The sequence below is a fragment of the Suillus fuscotomentosus genome (genome assembly GCF_016647785.1).
Source record: "Suillus fuscotomentosus strain FC203 chromosome Unknown F5891scaffold_8, whole genome shotgun sequence".
Classification (NCBI taxonomy): domain Eukaryota; kingdom Fungi; phylum Basidiomycota; class Agaricomycetes; order Boletales; family Suillaceae; genus Suillus; species Suillus fuscotomentosus.
The window spans coordinates 1,244,532-1,271,110 of NW_024539520.1; the positions used below are offsets into that span (position 1 = coordinate 1,244,532).

At 45.6% G+C, this 26,579-nt stretch overlaps 3 protein-coding genes across 3 annotated transcripts; 2 read left to right on the forward strand and 1 right to left on the reverse strand.

Moving 5' to 3' along the window:
- Positions 1-11,490: 11,490 nt before the first annotated feature.
- On the reverse strand, positions 11,491-12,207 carry F5891DRAFT_1183882 (uncharacterized protein; the record flags this gene model as incomplete). The annotated part of the gene is made up of 3 exons (XM_041366366.1): positions 11,491-11,865; positions 11,957-12,031; positions 12,085-12,207. 3 exons carry the CDS (start codon positions 12,205-12,207, stop codon positions 11,491-11,493), a joined length of 573 nt encoding a protein of 190 aa, XP_041230744.1.
- A 1,948-nt stretch (positions 12,208-14,155) lies between these two features.
- F5891DRAFT_1126329 (uncharacterized protein) lies at positions 14,156-16,205 on the forward strand (the record flags this gene model as incomplete). Its single annotated transcript, XM_041364080.1, has 5 exons — positions 14,156-14,397; positions 14,450-14,666; positions 14,725-14,940; positions 15,002-15,391; positions 16,137-16,205. The coding sequence occupies 5 exons, from the start codon at positions 14,156-14,158 to the stop codon at positions 16,203-16,205; spliced, it is 1,134 nt and encodes a 377-aa protein (XP_041230745.1).
- Positions 16,206-17,317: 1,112 nt separating this feature from the next.
- Positions 17,318-18,749, forward strand: F5891DRAFT_976711 (uncharacterized protein; the record flags this gene model as incomplete). Its single annotated transcript, XM_041376642.1, has 6 exons — positions 17,318-17,521; positions 17,587-17,733; positions 17,900-18,031; positions 18,088-18,195; positions 18,293-18,538; positions 18,648-18,749. 6 exons carry the CDS (start codon positions 17,318-17,320, stop codon positions 18,747-18,749), a joined length of 939 nt encoding a protein of 312 aa, XP_041230746.1.
- Positions 18,750-26,579: the final 7,830 nt, after the last annotated feature.

Sequence of the window (26,579 nt, forward strand, 5' to 3'; positions counted from 1 at the left end):
GAGCCGGAGGCATACGAGGGCGAGGACGAAGGGGAAAAATGATAGGGGGGCCATGTAGCCGATGTTACTTGTAACACATATAGTGGGGGCTTCCAGTATGCGATGATGGGAGAATAATTGAGCGACCTGTCTGAGCCAGATCATCTGTGCCATCATTGAGGATGTTATCTGCCAGGCCTCGGTAGCAGTCCACCCTAAGCTTTTTTTGGTTCTTGGTGATCCAATTCAGATTGCTCTGTTCGATGGAAGCCCAAGCATCAATGATATACTGCTGGAACAGTCTTCCACCACGAAAGATGTTATTGTTATTGATATGATTGGGGCGGGGGTGAAGACAGAAGGCGTAGTATAACAGCTGGGTCACTTCTTTTGAACGTGTACGTCCGCCTTGAGGGATGTTGAGAGGTATTCCAAGGTGCCAGCCTTCCTCGCCAGAAGGAAAGAGAAGTACATAGTGAAGGGTTGAGTATGCATGGCTGAGCTGACTAATGCGTCGCAGCTGACCACCTTGAAGTCGCAAGACAATATCTCGTTTGTCGGATACCTCCTCAGATCCATCTCCAGGTATGATCACAGCAATTTCATCAGCAATGGGAAGATTATATCTTCGACCATCTGTGCCCTGCTGAAAGTGAATGTGTGCACAAACTTCTGTGTGCTGCTCTGGAGGCTTCTCGTGCATAACTTGATAGGCCTGCTTATAAAGAGCAACATAGGGATGAGTTCGATAAAGCATGTCATGGAGCTCTCTAAGAATACGATGATCGAGGTTTTCATTTCCTGGTCGGTTGGCGCGGATGTCGGTGGCATCTTCGGGATCATAAATCTAAGAAGTAAAGTAGAACGGTTTCGGGAACTTTCGCGCACTCGCGCGGTTTGCGCGTATTTCGCCAAAGGCCATGTGGTTTTCGCTTACCTCGCTTAACCTCGATTTGGAAACTCGCGTGGTTTTCATGTATATTTCGAGTGGCGACTCAAACAACGTCACCCATTGGGAATGTTGCGCAACAACATTGGTAACTGTATGTGTACATGGCATTAAATAATGTGTTTGAGCAGGGGGACAACAGGATTTGAGTGTTTTGCCTACTGCAATTATTAGTAGTGACTGTATATGTACATAAATGGAACAACATATGATACAATTACAGACAGGGAGATAACAAATGTGGTGACAGGAGATAAGATTCAAATAAAAAAAGGAGACAAAGACAATGTAGACTCAAAAACCAGAGAATGTGATGACAGGAAAATGGGGAAATGGGAGAACAGGAGACAGGAGATGGGAGACTGAGAGAACAGAGACGGGAGACGGGAGATGGGAGATGGGAGATGGGAGACGGGAGACGGGAGACGGGAGACGGGAGACAGGAGACAGGAGACAGGAGACAGGAGACAGGAGACAGGAGACAGGAGACAGGAGACAGGAGACAGGAGACAGGAGACAGGAGACAGGAGACAGGAGACAGGAGACAGGAGACAGGAGACAGGAGACAGGAGACAGGAGACAGGAGACGGGAGACAGGAGACAGGAGTAAGAAGTAGGGAGTAGGGAGTAGGGAGTAGGGAGTAGGGATTAGCATGGGTATACCCCATGGTAACACTTTTTCCAATCACATATATTACCATTTGAAGGCACATGTACAACTTCAAAATTTTATACTGATCCATCACTCCTATGGTAATCAATTTGGAGGTATATTCCCAGGGGTACAGGGGTCTTCAGATCCAAACCCCTACCCCTACCCTCAAGGGTTTCCCATACCCCTGCTGATCCCTAGATGGGAAGCAGGGAAAAATGGAAAAACAAATACATTCAATGATACTGTTACATATTTTGTATTTTTATATTGGTCAAAATCCTGCTCAAAGAACATAGCACTGACTGATTGTATGTAGTACTATGTACTTTTATGTGGTGTGATAGATTGTACTTTGAGTTTTTTTGAAAAGCTGCTCATAAATATATTTCAAAATCATTCAAAATGCACAATTTATTAGGATGCAGCCTGAGGCCAGGAAGCCAAAGGAGGGCGTAGCCCTCCTTGGCTTCCTGTGATGAAGGAACAACACTCATTTTTCTCCCCTGAAGGAGCGCGTAGCGCTCCTTCAATTTGTGCCAAAGGCACAACGGGCGTGAGCTCGTGTAGATTTGAGCGCACGAAGGCTGAGTACCTTCAGGGGCAATCAGGCTGCCCATAAGGTGGTGAAGAGAACCATGTATACGAAAAGCATTTGGGCCAGAGCCTTGAAGGGCCCTATCCTCGATGGTGACACCTACAGATGTGAATGCAAGAGCACTGTTGTACTGGCGAATATTGGACACAAATGTTCTGTCTCCATATGCCTGTTGCAGCTCGTGTGGCCATGCTGGAAAGGGAGCAAGGTCGACTTTTCCCTCCAAGCAGCATGTACCAAAGTGTGGGTTTTGTGCAGATGATTTGGTGAGTCTCTCACATGCAAAATGCAGGGCATGGCAGTTGGGGCACTCCACATTCAGAGGACCAAGAGTGTAATGATCAATGGGCTCTGTGTATGGTCGAGCTCCATCTGAGATAGGGATATTTCGGACAGGCGCCTGGTTGATATTTTCATCATCCTCTGCATCGCGCTGCCGGCGACGTTCTTGCTCCTGAGTTCTTCTTCTTTCTTTGTCGTCTTCATGCTGCTGCTGAGAAGCAGGATTATCATATTCGTGCAATGCCTCTTCAAGACGCTCCTGTTGCTCATGATCCCTCTGCTCCTGACGGTGTTGTTCCTCTTCTGCCTCTTGACCTGCACGCAGAATGTCATAAGCTTGTCTATTGGCATTCTCAGCTTCCTGTTGCTGCAATTGCAGCTGCCATTGCTGCTGTAATTGCTGTTGCATCTGCAGTCGCTCAGCTTCCTGTTGTCGCAATCGCTGCTGTATCTGCAGTCGCTCAGCTTCCTGCTGCTGCAATTGCAGCTGAATCTGCTGTCGATGAAATTCCTCCTGCACTTGTCTTTGAAGCAAGTCATTTCTGATGCGCTCATTTTCTATTTGCTCTACCTCCCAATGTTGTTGAAATTGAGCATTAAACTGACGATAGTCAGGTTGAGGTGGTCCATGTAAAGGTTGTGCAGGATTTGGCACAAAGTAGTGCAGGGGATTGTCAACATTGTGAGGACCAACAGCACCCTCATAATGAATAGGGCCATATATAGGAGGAGCAGGAGGAGCAGGAGGAGCAGGAGGAGCAGGTTGATTAGGAATTTGAGGTACCTGTAGAGGCTGCATCCCGGCTGCCTCTGCTTGTGCTTGCTGTCTTATCTCATTCCTGTCCTGTTGCCGGCGAAGATTGTGCTGACGGTGTTACAATCACTTTGCTCCTTACTTAACGATTCACTATTATGCATCACCTTTCCTTCGCTCTTGAATTCCCTTTTTGATCTGACTTCCTTATTCGACCTGTGTACTATTATCCCACCTTAGCCTTGGTCCGTGCGTATATAGTGTCCTATTTAAGCATGTGTACTTTACCTAGAAACGTCACTTCAATCTTACTAGGTTTTACCCAGAACTTCCTTCGCTTAAGACCACCAATCTTAAGTTGTCAGAACTGATCTCTTAGTTAAAGCACTCCTTTAACTAAGTCTACGAACCTCTTCTTATTTGAAGGGCTTTATGAATCTCAGCAACACGAATGCTCTGTCGAGCCTTTGCTGTTAGAACTATCCTAGTTTGTAACAAAAGATTGAAGTCCAAGAAAGACACCTATACCCATATGTGTCACAGAAATCCGAAACCAGAATGAAAAGATCCTGACTGAGCAAGACAGCTAGTGCAGGCGAATAAAAGGCGACAATCTGACTTCACTCACCCCTACCTTCCAAGCCTTGAACCTAGGTACCCCTGTACCACCGTTGAACATGTCGGCCTCATCTAAAACAACAGAATTCAAGATCAACCATCCTCCCACATTTGATGGCGACAGAGACAAGTCCAAGTCATTCATGCTCTCATGCAATGCTTATATTGACATCAACTCGGAAATCTACAAGACCGACACTCAGAAAGTGATCTTCATCTCCTCATTCATGAATGAAGGGAATGCTAGGTCATGGAAAGAGGAATTTCTCACCAACGCCCAATTCATTGACTCAACCGGGCAGAAGAAGGGCTATGGAACCCTGAAAGAATTTAACGAAAGCTTTGAAAAAGCCTTCGGACCGATTGACCCAGCTGGGACTGCGCTGGCACGACTCCTGGAGCTGAGACAAGGCCCAGAAGGCCTGCAAATGTACATTGCAGACTTCCAGAGATTGCTTGCCCAAGCAAAAATCAAAGAAGAGCATATGAAAATCTATCACTTCGAAAACGGTCTCAATGGAGGACTCGTGACCAAGATGTTCAACGCAGGAGGGGTACCCAAGAACCTAGACGACTACATCACTGCAGTAGTCGATCTGGACAGCTGCTACGCAAGACTGCAAGCTCGCAGAAACAGGTTCTCACCACGACAAATCCAGAAAAAGAACAGTCGCGGAGACCAAAGATTCGTCCCTACTAGAGACAGGGACACTATGGTTATTGATCGGCTTACCGATGAAACTAAACAAGAATACATGAGGACAGGAAGGTGTTTCAACTGTCACCAGACCAGACATCGGGCACGGGAATGCCCACAGAAGAAGAAGACTCCCTACCCAGTAGAGACCTATATTGACGATAGCGCCTCCAGAAGAACCTGTACGCCTAATACGAGCAGTTGGTGAAAAAAAAGAACTTTGTGTCCCCATAACTCTCATATCTCGAACACGTCAGAAAAACGTCGAAACAACCGCAGTAATTGACTCTGGAGCCTCCGGAACCTATATCTCTGAGGACTTCGTAAAGAAGCATAATATCGGAACCAAGAAACTCGAAAACCCCTTTTACATCAAAACAGCCGATGGAAGCTACTTCAGTAGCGGACCGGTAGAACGATATTGCACACTGATTGTCCAAATCGACCAAAGGATGATGATAGGAAAATTCAACATTACCAAATTAGGAAAAAAGGACCAAATTCTTTTAGGGATCCCCTGGCTTCGAGCCATGAACCCCGCCGTAGACTGCACCAAACAGACAATATCCCTCCCTGCAACCGAAAAATCTACCGAGATAGAGAGATACGTCAAGCAAACCTCCCAACCGCAGAAAACTTTCTTCACAAAGAAATTTGACACAAAAGAAGATGTTTGGAGTATGTCACCATCGTCTTTAACCAAACTTACTGATGGTGGGGAATACCTCCGACAAATCGAAGAGACTTCCAAGTTTAGTAACAAGGCACAGGAGTTCGCCTCAGAAGAAAAAGAAAAGAAGAAGAAAACCTTTGAGGAACTGGTACCGGAATATCTCCACAACTTCTCAGATGTATTTGCAAAAGACGGCTTAAAGGAACTACCCCCCGAAAGACCTGGTATCGACCATCAAATCGAAACTAAAACCGGATTTATCCCCAAGACGTCTAAAATCTATCCCCTGTCCTTCAATGAACGACTCGCAGTAAAAAGATTTATTGAAGAAAACCTTACCAAAGGGTTCATCACGAAATCTAAATCCCCTCAAGCAAGCGGATTCTTTTTCATAGGAAAGAAAAGCGGAGAACTCAGACCGTGCCAAGACTACCGCTTTCTAAATGACCAGACTGTCAAAAACGCGTACCCCCTGCCACTTCCATCATCATTAGTTGAACGATTGCACGGCGCAAAAATATTCACCAAAATTGATATCCGATCCGGATATAATAACATTTGGATTCACCCAGATGACAGGTGGAAAGCCGCGTTCATTACGGAAGAAGGACTCTTCGAACCCACAGTCATGTTCTTTGGCTTATGCAATTCTCCCGCTACTTTCCAAGCATATATGAATGACACGTTCAGAATGGAACTCAACAGAGGATGGCTTGTCATTTATATGGACGACATGCTCATCTTCTCAGAAACGGTCGCTGAACACCAACAACGAACTCGCATTGTTCTAGACAAACTCCGGAAAGAGAAGCTATTTGTTAAACCAGAAAAATGCACGTTCGATGCGGATGAAGTGGAGTACCTTGGAATGATCATCAAACCAGGAAGTGTGGAGATGAATAAAGGGAAAACGGCTGGCATAAAGGACTGGCCTATCCCTAAAACGGTTAAAGATGTTCGGTCCTTTTAGGTTTCTGCAACTTCTATCGAACCTTTGTCTCCCATTACTCGGATATAGCTCGACCCCTTATCGACTTGATGAAAAAGGATGTCCTGTTCTCTTGGATGCCTCTGTGTCAGCAAACATTTGAAAAGCTGAAAGAATGTTTCAGTTCACATCCTGTTCTTCAGAACCCTAATCCCTGCCATCAATTCGCCATAGCTACTGATGCTTCTCTTGTAGCATCAGGAGGGGTACTACTGCAAACGGACACCAACGGCGTTTATCACCCGTGCACTTACCTGTCGCAATCATTCAGCCCTGCCGAAAGAAACTACCCTATTCATGATCGCGAGCTGCTAGCTATCATCCGCGCCCTCACCCACTGGCGACACTACCTTGAAGGTCATCCACAACCGGTCATCGTATTCACGGACCATATGAACCTCCTCTATTTTACGAAAGCAGAACGCCTATCACGGAGGCAAGCCAGATGGCAACTGCTCCTCACTTCCTTCGACTTAAAATTATACCACGTTCCCGGTTCGAAATTAGCGGTCCTGGATGCCCTCTCCTGCCGACCGGATCATGACGATGGCTCTGAAGATAATGCCGACGCCGTCCTCCTCCCAGAATCCATGTTTATCCGCCTAATCGACGATGAATTACGAGCAGCTATTGCCTCCACTGCACCTCTCGACGATCCCCTTTTCTCTACCGCTCAAGATGCTCTCAATGGCCTATGCCTACCACCTATGAAATCGTCTCTTAGCGACTGGCATATCACCGATAATGTTCTGTTTTACAAAAACAGAGCTTATATTCCTCCCGCCCAACGGCTGCATTTGCTGGAGAAACATCATGACCACCCTTCGGCCGGGCATCCCGGGCGTTTTAAAACCGAAGAACTTGTCAAACGGGAAGCTTGGTGGCCGAGCATGGGCATCTATATCTGGAATTACGTCGACGGTTGCGCCACTTGCCAGCAGATGAAGGTAGACACCCACCCTGTAACTCCTCCCCTGCACCCTATCAGCACCGCAGCTACTCGCCCCTTTTCACAGATCTCTGTCGATCTCATTACCGATCTCCCTGTTTCCTCCGGCTTTGACAGTATCATGGTCGTGGTAGACCATGGGCTTACTAAGGGGGTGATCATTACTCCTTGTCATAAAACAATTACCTCAGAAGGAATAGCGAAACTCTTTCTAAAACACATTTTCAAGAGATTTGGTCTCCATGATAAAGTAATCTCCGATCGTGGACCCCAGTTCTTATCAAAATTCTCAATCGAACTCGCATGACTCCTCAATTACTCACTAGCCCCCTCTACCGCCTACCACCCACAGACTGACAGACAAACCGAACGACTGAACCAGGAACTTGAAACATACCTTCGGATGTATTGTCAGAACAACCCTTCTGAATGGGTAGAGCATCTCCCCATGGCAGAATTTGTCCATAACCACAGAAGGCACTCTGCAAAAAACGCGTCTCCCTTCTTCATCATGATGGGATATGAACCAAAAGCTCTCCCACACTTACTTCCTGAATCAGACGTTCCCGCTGCTGAAGAACGAGTCAGAATTCTTCAAAAGATAAGAGAAGAAGCCACCTCCTGTCATAATATCGCTATGCAACGCATGGCGGAAAGATCCTTCGGACAAAAATATCAACCATGGAAAGTTGGAGATAAGGTATGGCTATCAGCTGCCAATCTCAGATTAAAACTCCCATCCCGAAAACTGGCACCCAAGAGGTATGGCCCATTTGCTATCAAGGCCGTGTTATCTCCCATCACCTTCACACTCCAACTACCACCGCAATGGAAAATCCACCCCACGTTCCATGCTTTGCAATTATCCTCCTATCGCGAAAATAACGTGCACGGCCCGAACTTCCTAGAACCACCACCTGATGTTCTAGAAGAAGAAGAATATGAAATAGAAGCCATTCTTGCGCATAAAGGAGCCGGGAATCGTCAGCGATATCTAGTATCTTGGAAAGGATATTCTTCTGCCAGTAACAAGTGGATCCCAAAAAGAACCTGGAGAATGCCGAGGAAACACTCAAATCCTATAAAACCAGAAACGCGCTTTGAGATTACTCAGTACCTCGACGACATCATTCTTACCCAGATACAAAATCTACAAACAGAATGCCCTTCCCCACATCCACCTACACGCTCCCATACCATTCCATCTTCGATACCACCCCCCTTGATTCCAACGACGAACGATACGAAACCTTCGTCACCCAAGCCGAAGACCTCACCCTCATTGAGGCTGCACTCCTCTGCCCCCAGCATGCCATCGAGCTCACCAGAGTTCTCTTTGGAAGAAACGCCCATTCCATCAACCTCCTTATTAACATCATCCGAGCCACTGAGATCATCGAGCGAGTCTGTCGCCTCGTCGAAGACAATGCGGTTCGCCACAGTCTCATGCATATGCAGAGGCGCATACGCAACTTTGCTTTGCGCCTTATTCCTGAGGAAGTTAAAGATGATATTAGAACAGTCATCCACATTGTCGCAGAACAAACCGCAGGGGTTGCTCGCCCACCTTCTCCTACGAACCCCACAACCACAGATGGAGTCGCTCCTCCCTCTTATCAAGACGCTGTACCTACTTTGTCCTCTGGTATTCCTAATGAGTTACTGGCTGCGGTCAATAATCTCGCACAGACGACCGAAGCAATAATGGCTTCCCTCAGAGAAGAGAACCCCCAACCAATCCCTGTTCCCGCTCCCGCTATAGAAACTATCGAACATCCTCCTTATCTTTACTCAGCGTTTTCCGCTACCCGCGACAAAATTACTGAAAACCCTAACAACCAGTACCTCTCCCACTACGAAGTACAAGACCTAGCCCATGCGCTATCCGTGCTCCATATCCACCCCCCGCTTGTCATTCCAGACTCGTTATCATCGCACACTTTCACAGACGGGATTGTACCCGTACTAGCGTTGGGACGAACCCAACCTGCCACTCCTGCTGAGCTAATCGCAGAGGCGGAGCAACAAGATGTCCCTCTTGGACATCCAATACACCGAACCACTCCCTCTAGGAGAAGAGTATGGAGCCAGCATGCCCATAACGATAAAGGAAAGAAATGTGCTACTAGTGCTGATGAAGCGCTCAGCCCTAAGCCGGGCCCATCTCCTCTACGGGCAACCTCCTCGAACCCAGATGAGAATCGTGTCTGCAGATACTGCAAAACGCTCGGACATAGGCAAGTCCACTGTCCCGAATATTATTGCCGTGTTTGTCGAGAACTATCCCCCAGTCATCTCTCGTTTTATTGCCCACACTACGTCGGAAAAGCTCCTACCTCGTTAACCTGGAAGGACGAAGGATTCTATCATACCCTCGCACTCTGGGAGAACGATAAAGACAAAGCATATGCCGCCCAATGCAGGGAGGAAGAAGCGCTCTATCTGGAAGAACGCATGAAAGGCGGGTCGGACGACCTTGAGTATTCTGACGACCCTATCTACCACACTAATCAGGATGATTGAATCTGGTAGCTTCAACCTTAGTGAGGGGGTAATGTTACAATCACTTTGCTCCTTACTTAACGATTCACTATTATGCATCACCTTTCCTTCGCTCTTGAATTCCCTTTTTGATCTGACTTCCTTATTCGACCTGTGTACTATTATCCCACCTTAGCCTTGGTCCGTGCGTATATAGTGTCCTATTTAAGCATGTGTACTTTACCTAGAAACGTCACTTCAATCTTACTAGGTTTTACCCAGAACTTCCTTCGCTTAAGACCACCAATCTTAAGTTGTCAGAACTGATCTCTTAGTTAAAGCACTCCTTTAACTAAGTCTACGAACCTCTTCTTATTTGAAGGGCTTTACGAATCTCAGCAACACGAATGCTCTGTCGAGCCTTTGCTGTTAGAACTATCCTAGTTCATAACAGACGGCGTCTGTCATTTTGAGGTGCATTCACTCGCTCATTCAAGCGTACATTGTAATCAACCGGAGGAGGACAATGAGCACGCTGCACATGTGCAATCGCATTTCGTGGCAAGCCAGGATATTGTGCAACTGGAAGTGGCTCATATTGAAAGTGAGGGGGAGGTTGCCAAGCAAAAGGTCGTGGAACAGGTCCTGCTTGTGGCTCATTAGCCGGCATAAAATTTGGCTGTGGTGCAGGAGGCAGAGGCCTGTCCTGATTATCATGGGCAGCACGACGACGATTACGTCTGGTAGGAGAAGTCATTTGAAGTCGATTGAGTCTGTCTTGTTCACATTGGGAGTGTCGATCACGTTCTGGCATGATTTGTTCTTGATTGCTAATGTGCCGATATGAGCATCATGCACCTTGCGCATACCAATATATATATTCAGCAACTCACAGAATAGGTATATATCCATCCATGGTTATTGAATTCAAACAGTTGTTTAGCAAGTGCAAAATTTGTCTAAACTCGTCAATTAGTCATTTCTATTATCATTGATAAGAAATAACACCCACCAAAAGTGTATCATACTTTATTACACTTGGCTGCAGGGAAAGGTAGTTTAACTCAAGAATTATATTCAAAAGCAGCAGCCAAGTTGTGTAATGATTTATGTAACCAAAAGTAATCAAATTTCTATTATTGCTTTTGTTATTCTCGATGCCTTTCCCATATAGTAGGAAAAGTCTGTTGTTTGTCCATTGCATTCCCGCGGCGCAGTAGGCGTGAGTATTACTGTCCACTATATCGTGTTTGGCAGTATTTTTGGACTTGTAAAAATTTCACTCAGATTTTTATTTCACACTCTTCTTACTTAGTCTTACACTGCCAAACGGCCGTAACCTAATAAGAACATTTGATACAAATATTTTTACGACCTGTGAGAGAACCTCCGGGGCGACGCCGAGCAGACACATGTGATATGTTAGCTTGGTTTGAATGTGGTATGTCTGCCACCGGTTGTCCATGAGACGTTTAGTCAAACGTCTGCCAGATGTTTGGAATATATCCGAGCTTGGGTCCAAGTGGCCACTGTAGAACATCGCACTAGGAGCATAGGTCACACACAGCGATCTAGACATGTGTGTGGTGTTTGCCTAGATGTTTATCACATATATTGTTTAGGTCGAGCATTGGTTTACTACACATGAGTTAAAATCTACTATAGCTGCTCAATGACAAAGATATCTGTTTGCTGTTTCTTGTAAATGTTGTCCCTAAGCGCAATATAATGACTCGGCCTGCTTGAACTTGCTCGTCTATATTATTCTTGTAGACGTCATAATTCCATTCAACAAGCTTGACAGTAAGAATGGGTATCTGATATATATATACACTATATACGAGGACAAAAAATATGTAGCTCTCGAAAATCAAAGCTCAGCTACAAGTGAGTACGGAAAACATTCAGCGGCTAGTTGTTGAAACTCAGTCCATATAACAGCTCTGATAGTATCATGGTCTGTGATCAATGCAGGTAAATCCTCTGGATCCTTAGTGAGTGTCCATGACTCAATAAACGCTCCTTCCAGACTGATTCTTGAATTCCAAACGGGCCAAGAACCATGAGGGAAGTCAGGATAAGCTGCAAGAAATGCCATCCAGAATGCGTCACGACCCCATGTCCATTCAGGTGCGCATGTGTCGACAACAACGTGAACCAGCCAAGATTCGAGCTTATATAAGAGTGTGACCCAACACCTTGCAGTGAAAGGATCGAAGTCTGATGGAAGAGGGAAGAAGGACGGCTAGAGAATACAGTGTGTGAGTAGGGTGTACTGTAATTAATGGAATTAGTAGACGCATCGTTCGCAGCCTTGGTTGTGGGCTAGATATCACCAAAGGAGCAGCATCAAGAATCGGCACCACATAGCCAGCAAATTCAGAGGGAACGTTAATAGTGATTTCCAGCAGCTATAAGCTATTTTGAGTTCCAAGAAAACAATAATAGCAATGCAGCCACTTACGATCTGGGTTGCTGTTTGAAATACATGTGGTACACTTCCATGGAAAAGAACAGATAATGCAAGAGGTTTCAGTCCAACACCGTCACCTTTTTGGATGGTGTCAATGTACACCGTTGCTGACATTTTGTATGGTGGTTTGTATAGGGCAGAGACGGGCAGAAATCGGGAGAGATGCCTTCAGGCTGTGGTGAGAACGAATGCGTATTCATGTGACTTTCATTCTGATAATTGTGTCAAAGTCCTCACAGTTGCCGCATTGTCTTGCTGCCTGATGCTCCCTCGAATATTGCCGCATGCTGTGATATATCACGACCCATAGCTTCAATCAATTCTGCAAGACTATTATGGGTTCCCGCATTTACCTTCCTCACACAAAACATTGGATCACATTAAATCCTAGCGGTAATATCTTTTTTCCTTCACGTTTCTACCATTACTTACTACAATTTCTACAGAGTATTCTTACAACAAAAGCAATAATCGGATCAGTTGTCTCATGTGTCCCCTTCAACGAGGCATTCATCTATCCATGTGACCTTGTGACATCCATCCCCACTCCTCGAGCACATCACACAAGAGGTACATGAAGATCAAGCGTAATCAACAACTGCACAGCTCTACCGCATGATCTGACCCACCTCCCTCTCCAATCACAGCTGACAAAGATCAACCATCATTTCCCCCGCTTCTCGACTCAGGAACACAGTCAATGGATGCACTGCCCACCCCCTCCCTCCCTCTTGCACAGCCCGTCTTCGCCATCTTTTGGCAGTCATGAGCTGATATCTGACCAACTCTATTGTTCTGTGGACCAGCGAGAGAAAGATCCTTCACGCACTGTGGAGCTGGAGGAACCGGAGAGCGAGGCAGAGGAGAATGATGAAGTTTCCCCCTTACTATCCATGCTCTTGGGTGACGGTTGGTCTCAGACACCTTTCGTTGATGACCTGGACCTTTACAGTGAATATCTTGCTGCCTGCGAACACACCGATGACCCTTTGGGGCCAATGCGACTTCATTTTGGTGACGAGGAGATTGGTGTTCACACAGACGATTATGAGCTCAACTCTACCGATGACGTGCAAGAGGATGAGGATACCCTTGGGCTTCTGTCAGGTACATAGATCATCTCGCCCTTGTTAAGTGCGTCATTAAATTCTTCACAGATAATGCTTCGTCCTCACTACATGCTAGTGCAACCTATCCATGGCCATCTTTACCGGTAAGTTTAACTTATTATTGATATTGCGGTTAAATGATGGCACCATTTAGATGTACATCACGGACTTATTGTTCAGTTCACCTCGTCTCCGTTTTTCTGATGCTCAGAAACGGGCAGTGATCACATGGGCGAAGGTACTCGGCGCTCCCAATGTCCCCACCCTTTATGGCTTGAAGAAATGCCATGATCGCATTTGTAACCAAGTCGGAAACCCGACTGAGAAGGTGAAAGCCAATTCTGGCAATATTTTCTATCTCAATTCAATCGCAAAAGCAATCGCAAAGGTATTTAGTTCTCTTACCTCTTCATCCACGGCGAGCTCAAAGATATTGGGTCAGGACTACACCAATCCTCTCACATGCATGTGTATGCAGGATTATCCCGAAGATGGTCAAGGCAGTATGTCCCAGGCTCATCATGGCGAGAAGATGCTTAACCTTCCGGCCTCGCTGTGCTGTCAGTTCGAGTTTGCAAGAAAATATACTTCACTGGCGAGCTTCTTCAACAATCGTCGCAAAGTTACTTCATTCCCGAACGATTTTTTCAAGCTTATCTCCCTGATGGAGACGCTGTGCATCCGGAGCCGGTGATACTTGCTATAGACAATCCAGTGGCATTGACTGCGGTATGGAACTTGGCCTTATGTTACCTTTCTATACTAATTATATTAGGCCAGTTTCATTGTTGATCCCAAACGAATTATTGTTGAGGTATCAACATTTGCTCGCACCTTTGAAGAAATTGAAAAGCGCGAATTTGAATGTGGCTTTACGAGTAAGAATGTCATTGATGAGCAATGCAACTGAATTTGATTATTTGTTAGAGTCCTCCCGATCGTATGCACAGCACATGCCCAATCCTCTTCGCAAGAAGTCAGGAGGGCGTCTTGTTCTGTCGGTGCTGCTCATCATCTTCATTGATGATGTATCCGGAAATGTCTCAAAACAATGGAACAAACATCACGTTGTTTATATGTCAAATGCTGCGATGCCGCGTCAGATGCTTGAAAAGGAGTTTTGCGTGAGGTTTGTGTCTTCGTCACCCCATGCATCACCTCTTGAACTCGCAAAGGGTGTCAAGGATTCAATAATGTTTGTTATTTGCCTTTCCTTGCCTCGACACTCATACTAACATGATGCCAAGTGCCGCTGCTGAACAGGGCATTATAGCATGGGATTGCAAGTACGAAGAAGAAATCATGCTCATTCCTTATGGCCTCTTCAAGGCTGGCGATAACCTGATGCAGGCAGAAGAGTGCAGTCACGGTGGTCTCAAGTGCAACATGTTCTGTAGAACCTGCTATGTCGGTGGGACGATGGTTGAAAAATCAACAGATGAAGGATACTTGAAAATCTTCGAGGTTACTTTCTTCTTCTTGTTTTATTCGTTGTTTCACTTGGTCTTATACTACACCATAGTCAGGGAGGCTGCGTGAGCCTGATGACACTCGCAAATATATTTATGATCAAATCGCGCTATTGAAGCTCTCCGGAGGGACTGAAAAGGTGAAGAATGCAGTCACATCTTCAGGGATACGTGATGCGGCCTCTGCATCAATTGTCAATCATCTCTTGGTACTTGGCAAATCTTTGCGCAAACGGGAAGCTGGAAAACCTGCCCTCAAAGAAGATGAAGTTCATGCAACACTGGAAAAGGAATTTGAAGACCTCCTTTGTGGTCGGTCGGCCGCTCGAGGAGTTCATCAACCCCCTGTTGGGAATGCCCGGAGTTAACATTCACAGAGATACACTGACAGAAATATTGCACACTGTTCTTCTTGGCATCGTCAAATACTTCTGGGGCCAGACCATCTTCATCCTCGAGAAGGCTCATCTACTCGACACCTTTCGGACTCGCCTCGAGTCCATCTCCACAAATGGTCTACATGCACCAACTCTCGGCGCGGAGTACATTTGTCACTACAAGGGAAGCTTAATTGGCAAGCACTTCAAGTCTCTTGCACAGGTAATGCCATATATGATCTATGATCTTGTCCCGAAAACAGTGCTTAACGGCTGGATGATTATCGGCGAGGTGGTGGTGTTATTATGGCACACGAAAATCAATGATCTGGAAACTTATCTGGTACGCTTTCAATGCAAATCTCCATTTTCCAGAGCACTGACCTTCAGTGAAGGCACAGCTCTCACGCGCCATTGAAGACTTTCTGACAATCAGTGCACAATGCGCCCCAAGTATTCTCATTAGCAAGGCAAAATTCCACTTTCTCCTACATATCCCAATGTACATTCGTCGATTTGGACCTGCGATTCTCTTTTCCACAGAGCGCTTTGAATCCTTCAACCACGTCTTTCGTCTCACATGCATTCACAGCAATCATCAAGCTCCGAGTCGTGACACTTGCAATACATTTGCTTCGCACGACATCATCAAGCATGTTGTAACTGGCGGTTTCTGGTTTGATGCTGCGCAGAAGAAATGGGTTCGCGCTGGTGATGCTGTGCGGCAGTATATCTCGTTCTGACTCGTGCCACCAATGTGGCTTTCCTTATCTTGTCTTATCTTTCCTTTGACTCGTGCATGATGCACATTGTATCATTTACCGTTGGCTCGTTCCAACGTTTCTCGGTCTCATTCCGCATTCGACCTTACATCACTAATCAGGCTCTGCCACCATCGTACCTATACCCTTTCCGTTTCCCCTTTGCCCTTACCTACAGTACGGTAGCCTTGCCCTTAACCCTTTCCACTTAGTATAAGTAGTCGGTCACTCTGTACTAGATTCCCTAACTTGAATCTACTCAATCTTCCCTCGAACATACTTCCCTCTGAAGCCCCCTCAGCTTCAGTCTCTAGTATCTTTTCTTAGGTGCTCATCGCGCCTAAGTCTACCTCGATCGACTACCTCATCGTTCGGACAAGACTGTCCTTACTTTGAGAACGTCAGTGACTTTGAAGACATCCGTCTTAGAAGTCACGTGACACGCGCGTCTCTGATATCTGCCGACTCGACGTGATCATCCAGAACAGCGCCATTTATTGGAGCTGAACACCGCAAATATCAGTGCTGGAGCAGAGTGTCAACTCGCTCCTGCATTTGATTGTAGTACAGGCCTGGCTGGAAAGAGAAAGAGAGAGGCTCAGACTCGGAAGAAAGCGACAACCATGACAGCAGCCTCAGCTGCTGAGCCTCCTCACTTTGCTTCTGCATCAGCTGAGGCAGCTTCAGGTGCGCATGCGGTTGCTGCAGCTCCTCCTGCCATTCAGCTGCCACAACCATTACATTTCAACAGCGCTGCTCCCCCTGGACCCATCTTTCAATCCCCACAACCACTGCAATTCCACACTTATTCTCAGGTGAATCCTTATTAAGCCAGAACTTTCACTGCGCTGCCACCGCATCAATACCAACCTCCCGCCCATCCTCATCCTCCTGCGAGTATGCGCGTTCCACTGCCATATTCTTACTATCCGTCTGGTATTCAGTTCAATCAGTTCCGACCTCCAGGCCCTGTCCAGCAACATCTGGGATCATCGGGCAACTTTTTATTCAATGATAACAGGCGTCATGATTCCACAGGAGGTGGATCGAGAGCAGCCAGCAGTACTGACCATTTTGTGAATTAGAATAATCTATAATACTATAATCTAAGCTGATAACAAGCAAATTGACAGTCTTTTTTTGCAAATGATTCAACTGCGAGAGCTGTGAACATGTTGTCCCACACCCTTCAAGCAACCACTTTGACGTCTTCGCAAATTGAAACATAATTCAATGGACACATTCAACGCACTGTGTTGGGCTGTGAGCTGTGTAATTTGCATGCATGCATGGGGCATGCCATTGTACTGCGTAAATTCTGGGTCTAGTTAAATGTATGTATCCATCCCTGTTCTCACTCAGGCTGACCACTTCTATTCCCGTCGTCCAAGTGGTTCTGGGCCCTGGCAGTTTTGACAAGGAGTGATGTCGTATCTAGCGCGATTCAGGCGACAAACTACCACTACTCAGCCATCACCCTCTGTGACTCTCCTGAGTCCTGCAGTTTCATGGAGGAGCTGCTACTACACCTACGCGGCGCAACCAGTTGCCCCCATCATCACCATTGTCGCCACACCAAGGATAGCCTCATACGACCATGCACAAACTCATTGGAAACCGAGCAGCAAGAAGTCAAGAGATTGAAGACATATGCTGCCGAAGTCTGCAGGAGCAAAGGGTTACCTGAAAACAGCTTAGAGGAATTTGCTACTGTGAGTTGCAGAACTCTCATTTAACACCTGAGGACTAAGTGATCTGCTGCGGCTCTATGTTCTAGATCAATGATATCAAACTGATGATGATCAAGCTCATGGCTGAGTTGTTGTGCTTTCATAAGAAGGTTCAAGCAGCCAAAGCAGCCAAGGTGCTCGAATCGCTGGACTTTGAGGTAACGCTCACTCCATCATTGGTTTCACAGCCATACGTGCGCTAACTACCATTATGTACAAGCGTTCCTTAGCTGATCGCCTTCGTGCATGCTTACTGTCACCTAATTTGACAGCATATGTCACTGATCTTTCAGCAAAAATCTATGTGTGTCATTGGCATTTCCAGCTACTACTTTTCACTTGAACAGCTAGCGCACTTAGGATTTCTCCAAGAAAAATCCATCGGTCTTCAAAATCCCTGTGGAAGCACTGCAGGACTCTGATGCTATGGATCGGCTTGATGTACTAATGAAGAAGATACTGACAGCACAGCAGGGAAATATGAAACAGAAGGTGATGTCTCCAATTGTGACTACATCATGCATCTAGGCTGATGTCGTCAGTAACAGCTTATTGCATCAATTGAGAAACGTTCAGATCTAAGCACACTGGCCCACAGTCTTGCAGGCAACTGCACAGAGCTCACAATGGCGCACTGGGCCCGGATCGCATTCATGGTAAGTAATTCTTCGATCAACATCTTTCGACAACTTATTTCTCTATGTTCATAAGCGATCTCTCCTAATTGACTTCCGAACATTATGTTCTCACCAGAAGACTACTAGCGCTCAACCCGAAGAAGCATCAACAGGTCCAAGCCCGCAGCCCCAGCCTGAGACTGATGAAGGTGGTGACAATAACATACCAATTGGTGCTACTGCCAGTGCGAGCCATGGACTTGGAGAGGATGGGGAGGATGATAATGACAATGAGGAGGAGCGCACCTGGTCTTTTAGCCAGTATTGGGAGTACCTTGATAAGGTTCTTGACAAGCTTAAAGAGGAGGCTCGACAAAAGCATGTATTTCCTCAAGCACGCGCTGATTATATCAAACAGTATGTTTTAATTGATAAAATTGACACCGCTAATTCTCAACTTCATTTCCAAATTTTTCACCGAATGTCTTCAGCAAGACCTCCAACTATTCCCTGGTGGCAGTTCATTAGCTCTGAGTTTGAATTCAGTCACTGTTGGTTGGCAAAGAGCGATCCATGAAAAGTTGATGTGGTAGTCTAGTACTTACATACATATTCTCGTTGTCTTTGCCTGTAATTCCCTCACACACTCTTTAATGCCATCACGTTCATGATATTAATATTTGTTGTGACTGTACGGTACTGTCTGTACGACAAAGCAATGGTGCATTGCTCAATAGTAAACCCTATAGTCCCAATGGCATGGCCCATATGCTGAGGCATGGTCTGTAGAGTGCTGCCCCAAGCATATTGTCAAACATCTAAGGAATATCCAACATTGGACGCTGTGGGAACATTTTGTAGCCAACACTTGCACTGTGGCGGTCAAACATTGCTCAGACGTTTGACGAATCATGTGAGCGACATGTGGCGCTGTAGGTCAGAGCAGCATCGTTCTATTTGTCTGTCACTCAATTCAAGCTGACATATGGCAAACCATGTGTGAATGTTGGGCGGGAGCAGCTGGAAAATTATGTTTGTCAGACATTGGCACCATTCAGCAGTGTAGTCTTAGTCTTTAGCGAGCGCACGCGAGAAAACCACACGAGATTTCCAAAAGAGGTTTAAGCGAGATAAGCGATGCAAGCGAATCTAAGCGAATCTAAGTGTATCTATGCGAAAGCCACGCGAGCGCACAAGAGTTCCCGAAACCGTCGTACTTTACTTCTTAGACTAGTCCACACCTGTTCTGCCTTCAGCACAGGTCGCAAAAAAAGAGCACTTCGCGCTCTTTTTAAGCTCCCTGGCCTCAGCTTCATCCCAATAATTCAGAAGGACTCCTGATGAGCATTGTTCCTTCGTCACAGGAAGCCAAGGAGGGTTACACCCTCTTTTGACTTCAGGCTGCATCCTAATAAACTGTACATTTTGGACACTTTTGAAATACATTTATGAGTAGCTTTTTTGAAAAAACTCAAAGTACAATCTATCACACCACATAAAAGTACATTTACAATATGTAAGGATGAAACATTTGATCCTGTGGAACCAATTTGCATGACTTTCCTGCCTGTGCTGGGCCTTCATACAGATTTGTTCACACACAGTCAGCTTTACACTGCACTATTGAGTGTGCAATGTCAAAGAGACATTCAGGCACTATTTCCTACAGAGGCCGAGGAGAAGACTATGGCAAACATAGTATACAGACACACAATGTTTGAAGGTGATTGGTACTCTTGTAGTACATAAGATCAGTCTGTTCCCTATGTTCTTTGAGCAGGATTTTGACAAATGTAAAAATACAAAATATGTAACAGTATCATTGAATGTATTTATTTTCCCATTTTTCCCTGCCTCCCATCTCCCACTGTGCCCCATGTCCTCCCATCTCCCATCTCCCATCTCCCATCTCCCATCTCCCATCTCCCATCTCCCATCTCCCATCTCCCATCTCCCATCTCCCATCTCCCATCTCCCATCTCCCATCTCCCATCTCCCATCTCCCATCTCCATCTCCCATCTCCCATCTCCCATCTCCCATCTCCCATCTCCCATCTCCCATCTCCCATCTCCATCTCCCATCTCCCATCTCCCATCTCCCATCTCCCATCTCCCATCTCCCATCTCCCATCTCCATCTCCCATCTCCCATCTCCCATCTCCCATCTCCCATCTCCCATCTCCCATCTCCCATCTCCCATCTCCCATCTCCCATCTCCCATCTCCCATCTCCCATCTCCCATCTCCCATCTCCCATCTCCCATCTCCCATCTCCCAATCTTCCTGTTTCCCATTTTTCCATCCTCCCAACTATGGGGAGGGGACTCCCCAGACGGGGGCCCGCAAACGTTCCTTCCGCATGGGGCGTGTTGGGGGGGTCGCTTTCAGGGTGGTCATTTCGTCCGTCTCAGGCAGGGGTCGCTTGTGGTCGCCTTTGTCATCGCTTATCAATAGACTCTTGTCATCCAAGTGGCGCATCACCTTAGTCATCGCTTATTAATCACTTTTTGTCCGAGTCCAAAACCATGCTCCTTGTCGATGTCATTCCATCCATGGTCTCATGACATCATCGCATTGAGATCTCGGCGACATATGAGCAAAATACTCGAAAATCATGGACGCGTTTTCATCACACCGTGGGAAATTTTGGCCTCAAATCTTTGTCGTGCTCCTTGTCTTGCTCTGTCCATCCATGGTCTTGTGCCATCTTCTCGTCGCATTCCCAGCCGCATACAGTCATAATGGTTGTACCGCCTGTTAAAAACAGGAATTTCTTCTCCCCGCAGCACATACAATATATTTAAGAGACCCAACAGATGGTGTCGATGATAGAGAGGTTTTGTTTGAGAGCCTTGTTCCAATCATTGATGTCACTAGCTTTTGGTGCCTAGTCCAACTATGTAAGTTCCAGCGAGATGTGGGAGGCCAACACAAGTGTCATACCCTGAGTCTTCTTTTTCTTGTCATCCTTTTTCTTCTTCCTCTTCAGCTCATCAGAATCAGTCCCTTAGCCTTTGTGATGTGTCCGATAAACTCCTCATAGTCTTTTTCATTACAAATTGACATTGGAGTTGGTGAGACTCGAGGTATGGCATAAAGTGCTTTGTAGTTGTCATAGGAAATCTTCTGTGGCTTTGCTGAAGAACCTGGGTCTTGAATGTGTCAAAAGGCTCGCTGAGACCAAGCTTCAAGTACATGTTAGTTTCTTTTCTCTTCTTTGGATCATCCTTCTTCATCTCGGCAACAGGGAAGATCGAGAGACGCCAGTGACAAGAGATGCAGATAGAGCTGGCTGTTCAGTTGCTTGGGCCTGAGGCTGCTGACAAGCCTTTACTGTCTTATCTAAAGCATATAGTCAGACATACAACAGAGATATATGCGCTGGTTTTCGCTTTTTTCTGTTGCTGCTGAGTTGAAGGTGTAGCTACAGCTGGTAGTTGGTTCATGGCATCCAGCTCACGGTCGATACTATCTCGTGCCTGCTGTAACACTCGGGTCGGCACTGGACTCAAACCATCAATAATACTTGCAAGGCAATAAATATTAAAGCTACAATCAAGAAGAAGAGGACTCTCCTATCCCTAGCCTATAGAAAGAGGAAGTAAACTTTAGCTTTAAAGCACCAGTACTGGACTGAAAGAGGACTGGAAGAGGACTATATTATAAGATCAGACCAAGATAAATATGATGAGGTCAGATGGCTGGGAATACATCTGTAAAAAGACAGGTGAACCACTAAAAGAAAAAAATCTTATAAACTCTCAAGTGTAGAGTAACAAACATAGAGATATAGGACTAATATCCTAACCCACAGAGCGCGGGGCCCACTCCCGGCGCGTCTCGCTATTCCCGCGCTATCGCCCGCTATCCGTGGCACTCGTCCGGGGCTTCCCGCCCATATGATTTCTTTCCCGTGCTATCGTGTTCTTGCGCCATGACATCCCATTTCGTTCGCTGGTTTTTGGTCGGTGTTTTGGTCCCCCAGCGCACGACGCTTTGCATATTTTTCATGTTTTTCTTGGCCCTTTGGCCTCTTTTTGAAGTCTTTCATTTATGGCCTCGCCGTCCATATATCTGTGCATGATCATAGTGTGTCGTGGCGGAGTCATAAATGGAATGAATAGCAAAGTCAGAAAAAAGCCTATACCACATGTCATGTCATTCTGCTGCTATTGGCTGCTATTTCATGGCACTTGGGGGCCAGGGCTGTGTCCATATAATTGTTTTCTTGTAGTGTCCCAGTTCCCACACTATGAAATCTCATTTCATTCTCATTTTTTTTATCAGTATTGTTTGGTCCTCTGTTATTATTTTGTGCATGATCATAGCGAGTTGTGGTTTTCCTATGCTATCGACCGCTATCTATGGCACTCATCCAGGGCTCTATGCCCATATGTTTTTTATCTGGTGCTGTCAAGTTCCCATGCCTCCATTTTCATTTTTCCATTTTTTTTCATGTTTCAGTCTCCTGTATTAGCTTTTTAATATTATTAATCTGCTATGCCATGACTTCATTGCTATCAGCTGCTATCTGTGGCACTTGTCCAGGGCTCCATGCTCATATGTTCTTTTTCTCATGGTGTTAAGTTCCCATGCTGTGACGTCCAGTTTCATTGTCATTTTTTTTTTCCATATTTCAGGTCCCACAAACACATGAACATTTTTCGTACTTTTATGCATTGCTATTGATGGTGAAGCCAAAATATGCCAACACCAGTCTATAGTGTAGTGAGTCAATAGTAAGATACACATATATAGTAAGTAATAAAGACACCTCAGCAGGCTATAATAGCAGATTATAGGGCAAGTCATGACAAGCAATAGCAGACCAATGGCAAGCCATAGCAGATCATAGGAGTATGTCATGACAAGCAATAGCAGGCCAATAGCAAGCCATAGCAGACTATAGCAGGTCATATCAATCCATATGCAAGTTAGAGTAAGTGATGTAGTGCACTAACAAACTTCAATGACCTAGTCAGATCCTAATGGAGCGATAACAGAGTGATAGTCAAATAAGCAATACCAATAGCAGGTCAATAGCAAGTTTGTAACAACTATTCAAAAATTATGGTAGATCATATTGCTGACATAATCTGGCACATTCCTATGGACTTGATGTTTTTGTCTTTACTGATTAGCAACCCCTGTGTTGGATGCATTTATCTAACAAGCAAGAACAGACTAGGCTATGCAAGACCATAACACATTATATTGGTTAGGTGCTCACTTTATGTACTACAGTGAGGCTAAAGTAGGCCATGTATACCAGTAGCAATTAATAGCAAGCCACACAGGCTAATAACAAAGGCCATGCATACCAGTAGCAATTAATAGCAAGCCACACAGGCTAATAACAATCAATAGTAGGCCATAGGTGCCAATAGCAATCAATAGCAAACTACACATATCAATAGCAGGTCATGCACACTAGTAGCAATCAATAGCAAGATCATGCACACTAATAGCAATCAGGCCATGCATACCAGTGGTAATCAATAGCAAGCCATGCCCAACTAATAGAAGATTATGTACACCAAAGGCAAGCAATAGCAAACCACATGGGCCAATAGCAATCAATAGCAAGCTATGTAGGCTAATTGAAGGTCATGCACACCAATAGCAAGCAATAGCAAACTATGAAGGCTAATAGCAGACTATATACACTAGTAGCAAGTAATAGCAAACTACGCAGCCAATAGCAATTATTAGTAAACCATGTGGGCTAATAATAGGCCATAGGGGCCAGTAGCAACCAATAGCAATCCACATAGACCAATAGCAGTTAATAGAAAATCATATAAGCTAATAGCAGGTCATACATACCAATTATAAGTCATGTGAGCCGATACAATTAATAGAAGGTTATAGCAATACATAACAAGTCATAGCCATAGCATATCAATAGCAATCAATAGCAGGTCATGCATGCTAATAGCAAGTCACATGACAGTGTGATTAATTTTTTATATGATGTTGCTGCTTCAAACTGACTCTGGTAATCTCAATCTAAATTTAGATCCTACAATGCCACTAAAGCACTTTGGAGTCAAGTGGTCAGCAAAGATATCAAAATTTTCAACTTATCCAATAAATAACAGCTATTTCAAGGGCATAGGAAATCACTAACAAGCTTTAATAGCCCAGGGCCAACAAATAGGTGCATCGGCAAAACCCTGAATTTATCACAGCTGCCATAGCCAATTACATCATCTTACATCATCTTACAGCGTCTTACAGCAGCACAGGCAGCCATAGTGATGTGTAGCGATATATTTATAGTGACTTACAGCATCTTGTAGTGTATTTACAGACGGTACAGTGATACATGATCGAGGTAGTACTACAACAGCAAGCCACAGTGAGCCAGCTGGTACTAGGAAGTCTGAGAAAATTAAGGTTTATAAAGCAAACATACTAGGGTACAGACATATCTCAGTATCATAGTACTACTACTAGTAATTTATAATGAAAACCGTCCGAAAGTGAATATGTGTCATATCCCGCGTTCCAGACCCAGACTTATCACACATATCATTTCCAGATGTCCAGATCTGGCCAACGTCTATCTATGTCCGGATCCAACCCGCATCCAGCTTCCGTGCCTTATCCCTTTGTATGTTCCTACTCCAGTTAGACTATATCATTTTCCGTACCTCATTTCATTTCCGCCTTTATTTTCCTCTGTTCTAATCTCCGGGTTCATTTACTATTTTCTGGTAGACTAGTGTTTGACTTTTCTATACCTTCCATCCACAGCCTCGCATAGCTTTGGACTGCACTGGCTTACTCTCCGTTAAATCCTTAGTAGTATATAAACCCTGTAAAATCTATGTACATCCTTAGTTCGAATATTATCTTAGACTCTGCTCATTCCCTCCTCCGTCCGACTCGAGTTGTCCTCTTGTCGACCCCCCGCTCATCTTAGGATTAATTCCTATAAGACTTGTCACCTCCGCCTCTACCTTTGGTAGTCCTCCGCTGTTTCCTTTCTAGTTCGGACTTTGTCCAGATTAGTCTTATCTCTTGTTCCTGAATGTCCACCAGAAATCCCGTGCATTGGACATTGTCTGGTAACCTTCAGACATCATTCAACAGCCCTCAGAAGTTAGGGACACGTACTCAGGTAAGGGGCACAGCACATGAGCTGAAGCCAAGCCCTTCGGATTCGACCCTTGAGCATGTTCTTAACAGTATATTTGAACTCACACCTTACCAAGTATACTTACATCTTTATGGCACCTACACGGGCACAGACCATTCTCAACATGGCAGGTTTAGTAACCACCCGACGGGACTCTACTCCCATAGTTGATGCCTTCCTCAGTGGCTCTCAGCGCCGCACCAGTGCACAAGGCACTGCCTCCAGTATTTCACAACTCATGAACCATCCCCATTCGGCTACCCCTACACTCACACCCACCGGAAATCTTCTGCACAATGATTCCGACGACGAGTATCCTCTAGGCGGTAACCTGCCCCGGAGATGGTGGGGGGGATCCAGATGATGAACCTCCAGACGACCCGGATGACGATGAAAACGAAGGCCTAGTTCTGCAAGACTTGGTCTTCCTCCGCCTATCTCAAGCTATCAATAACCTGGTGTGTAAGAACCGCCAATCATCCTCCTCCAGTGACTCTAAAGTCAAAGTCCAAGAAACAGATATCTTTGATGGCCCTGAGCCCTGGAAGCTCTGGGTGTTCTTTGTCCAATGTGAGCTTAACTTTCAAGCTAAGCCAAAATCTTTCCGTACCAGCCGAACTAAAGTCAACTTCATGCAATCATACCTCAAAGACATGGCCCTTGAATGGTTTGAGCCGGACCTCCTTTCAGATGATCTAGCGGATCATCTGGACTGGATGGATGACTACTCCAAGTTCATGTTAGAACTCCAAACTAACTTCGGACCTCACAACCCGGTCGGAGATGCGAAAATGCAGCTGGAACAGCTCTACATGCGTGACAGACAGTGCATCAACAAGTATGTTGTAGAGTTCCAGCGGCTAGCTTCCCAAGTCCGAGGTTGGGGCAATGGAGCTTTGTGCTGTCAATTCTACAACGGACTTCTGGCTCGCATCAAGGACAAGATCAGTCGTCAAGGGAAACCTACTACACTTCCTGAATATAAAACTCTTGCCCAGACTATCGATGCTCGATACTGGGAATGCAAGGGAGAAGTCTCCTGCAAAACCAAACCCTCCACATCCGCCCCCCCCCGCTAAGCAGTTGACTTCTACGAAAACAGGGAGGAAGGAAGTTACCAGTAAAGTGATGAAGAACGCTCTCTGTTAAGACCATGCACAAAGGGTAGGACTGATTCTGAGGGGCTTGGCTTCAGCTCGTGTGCTGCGCCCCTTACCCAAGTATGTGCCCTTAATTTCAGATTGGTGTCCGAAAGAAAGTCCGAAGATGTCCGAAGGCGC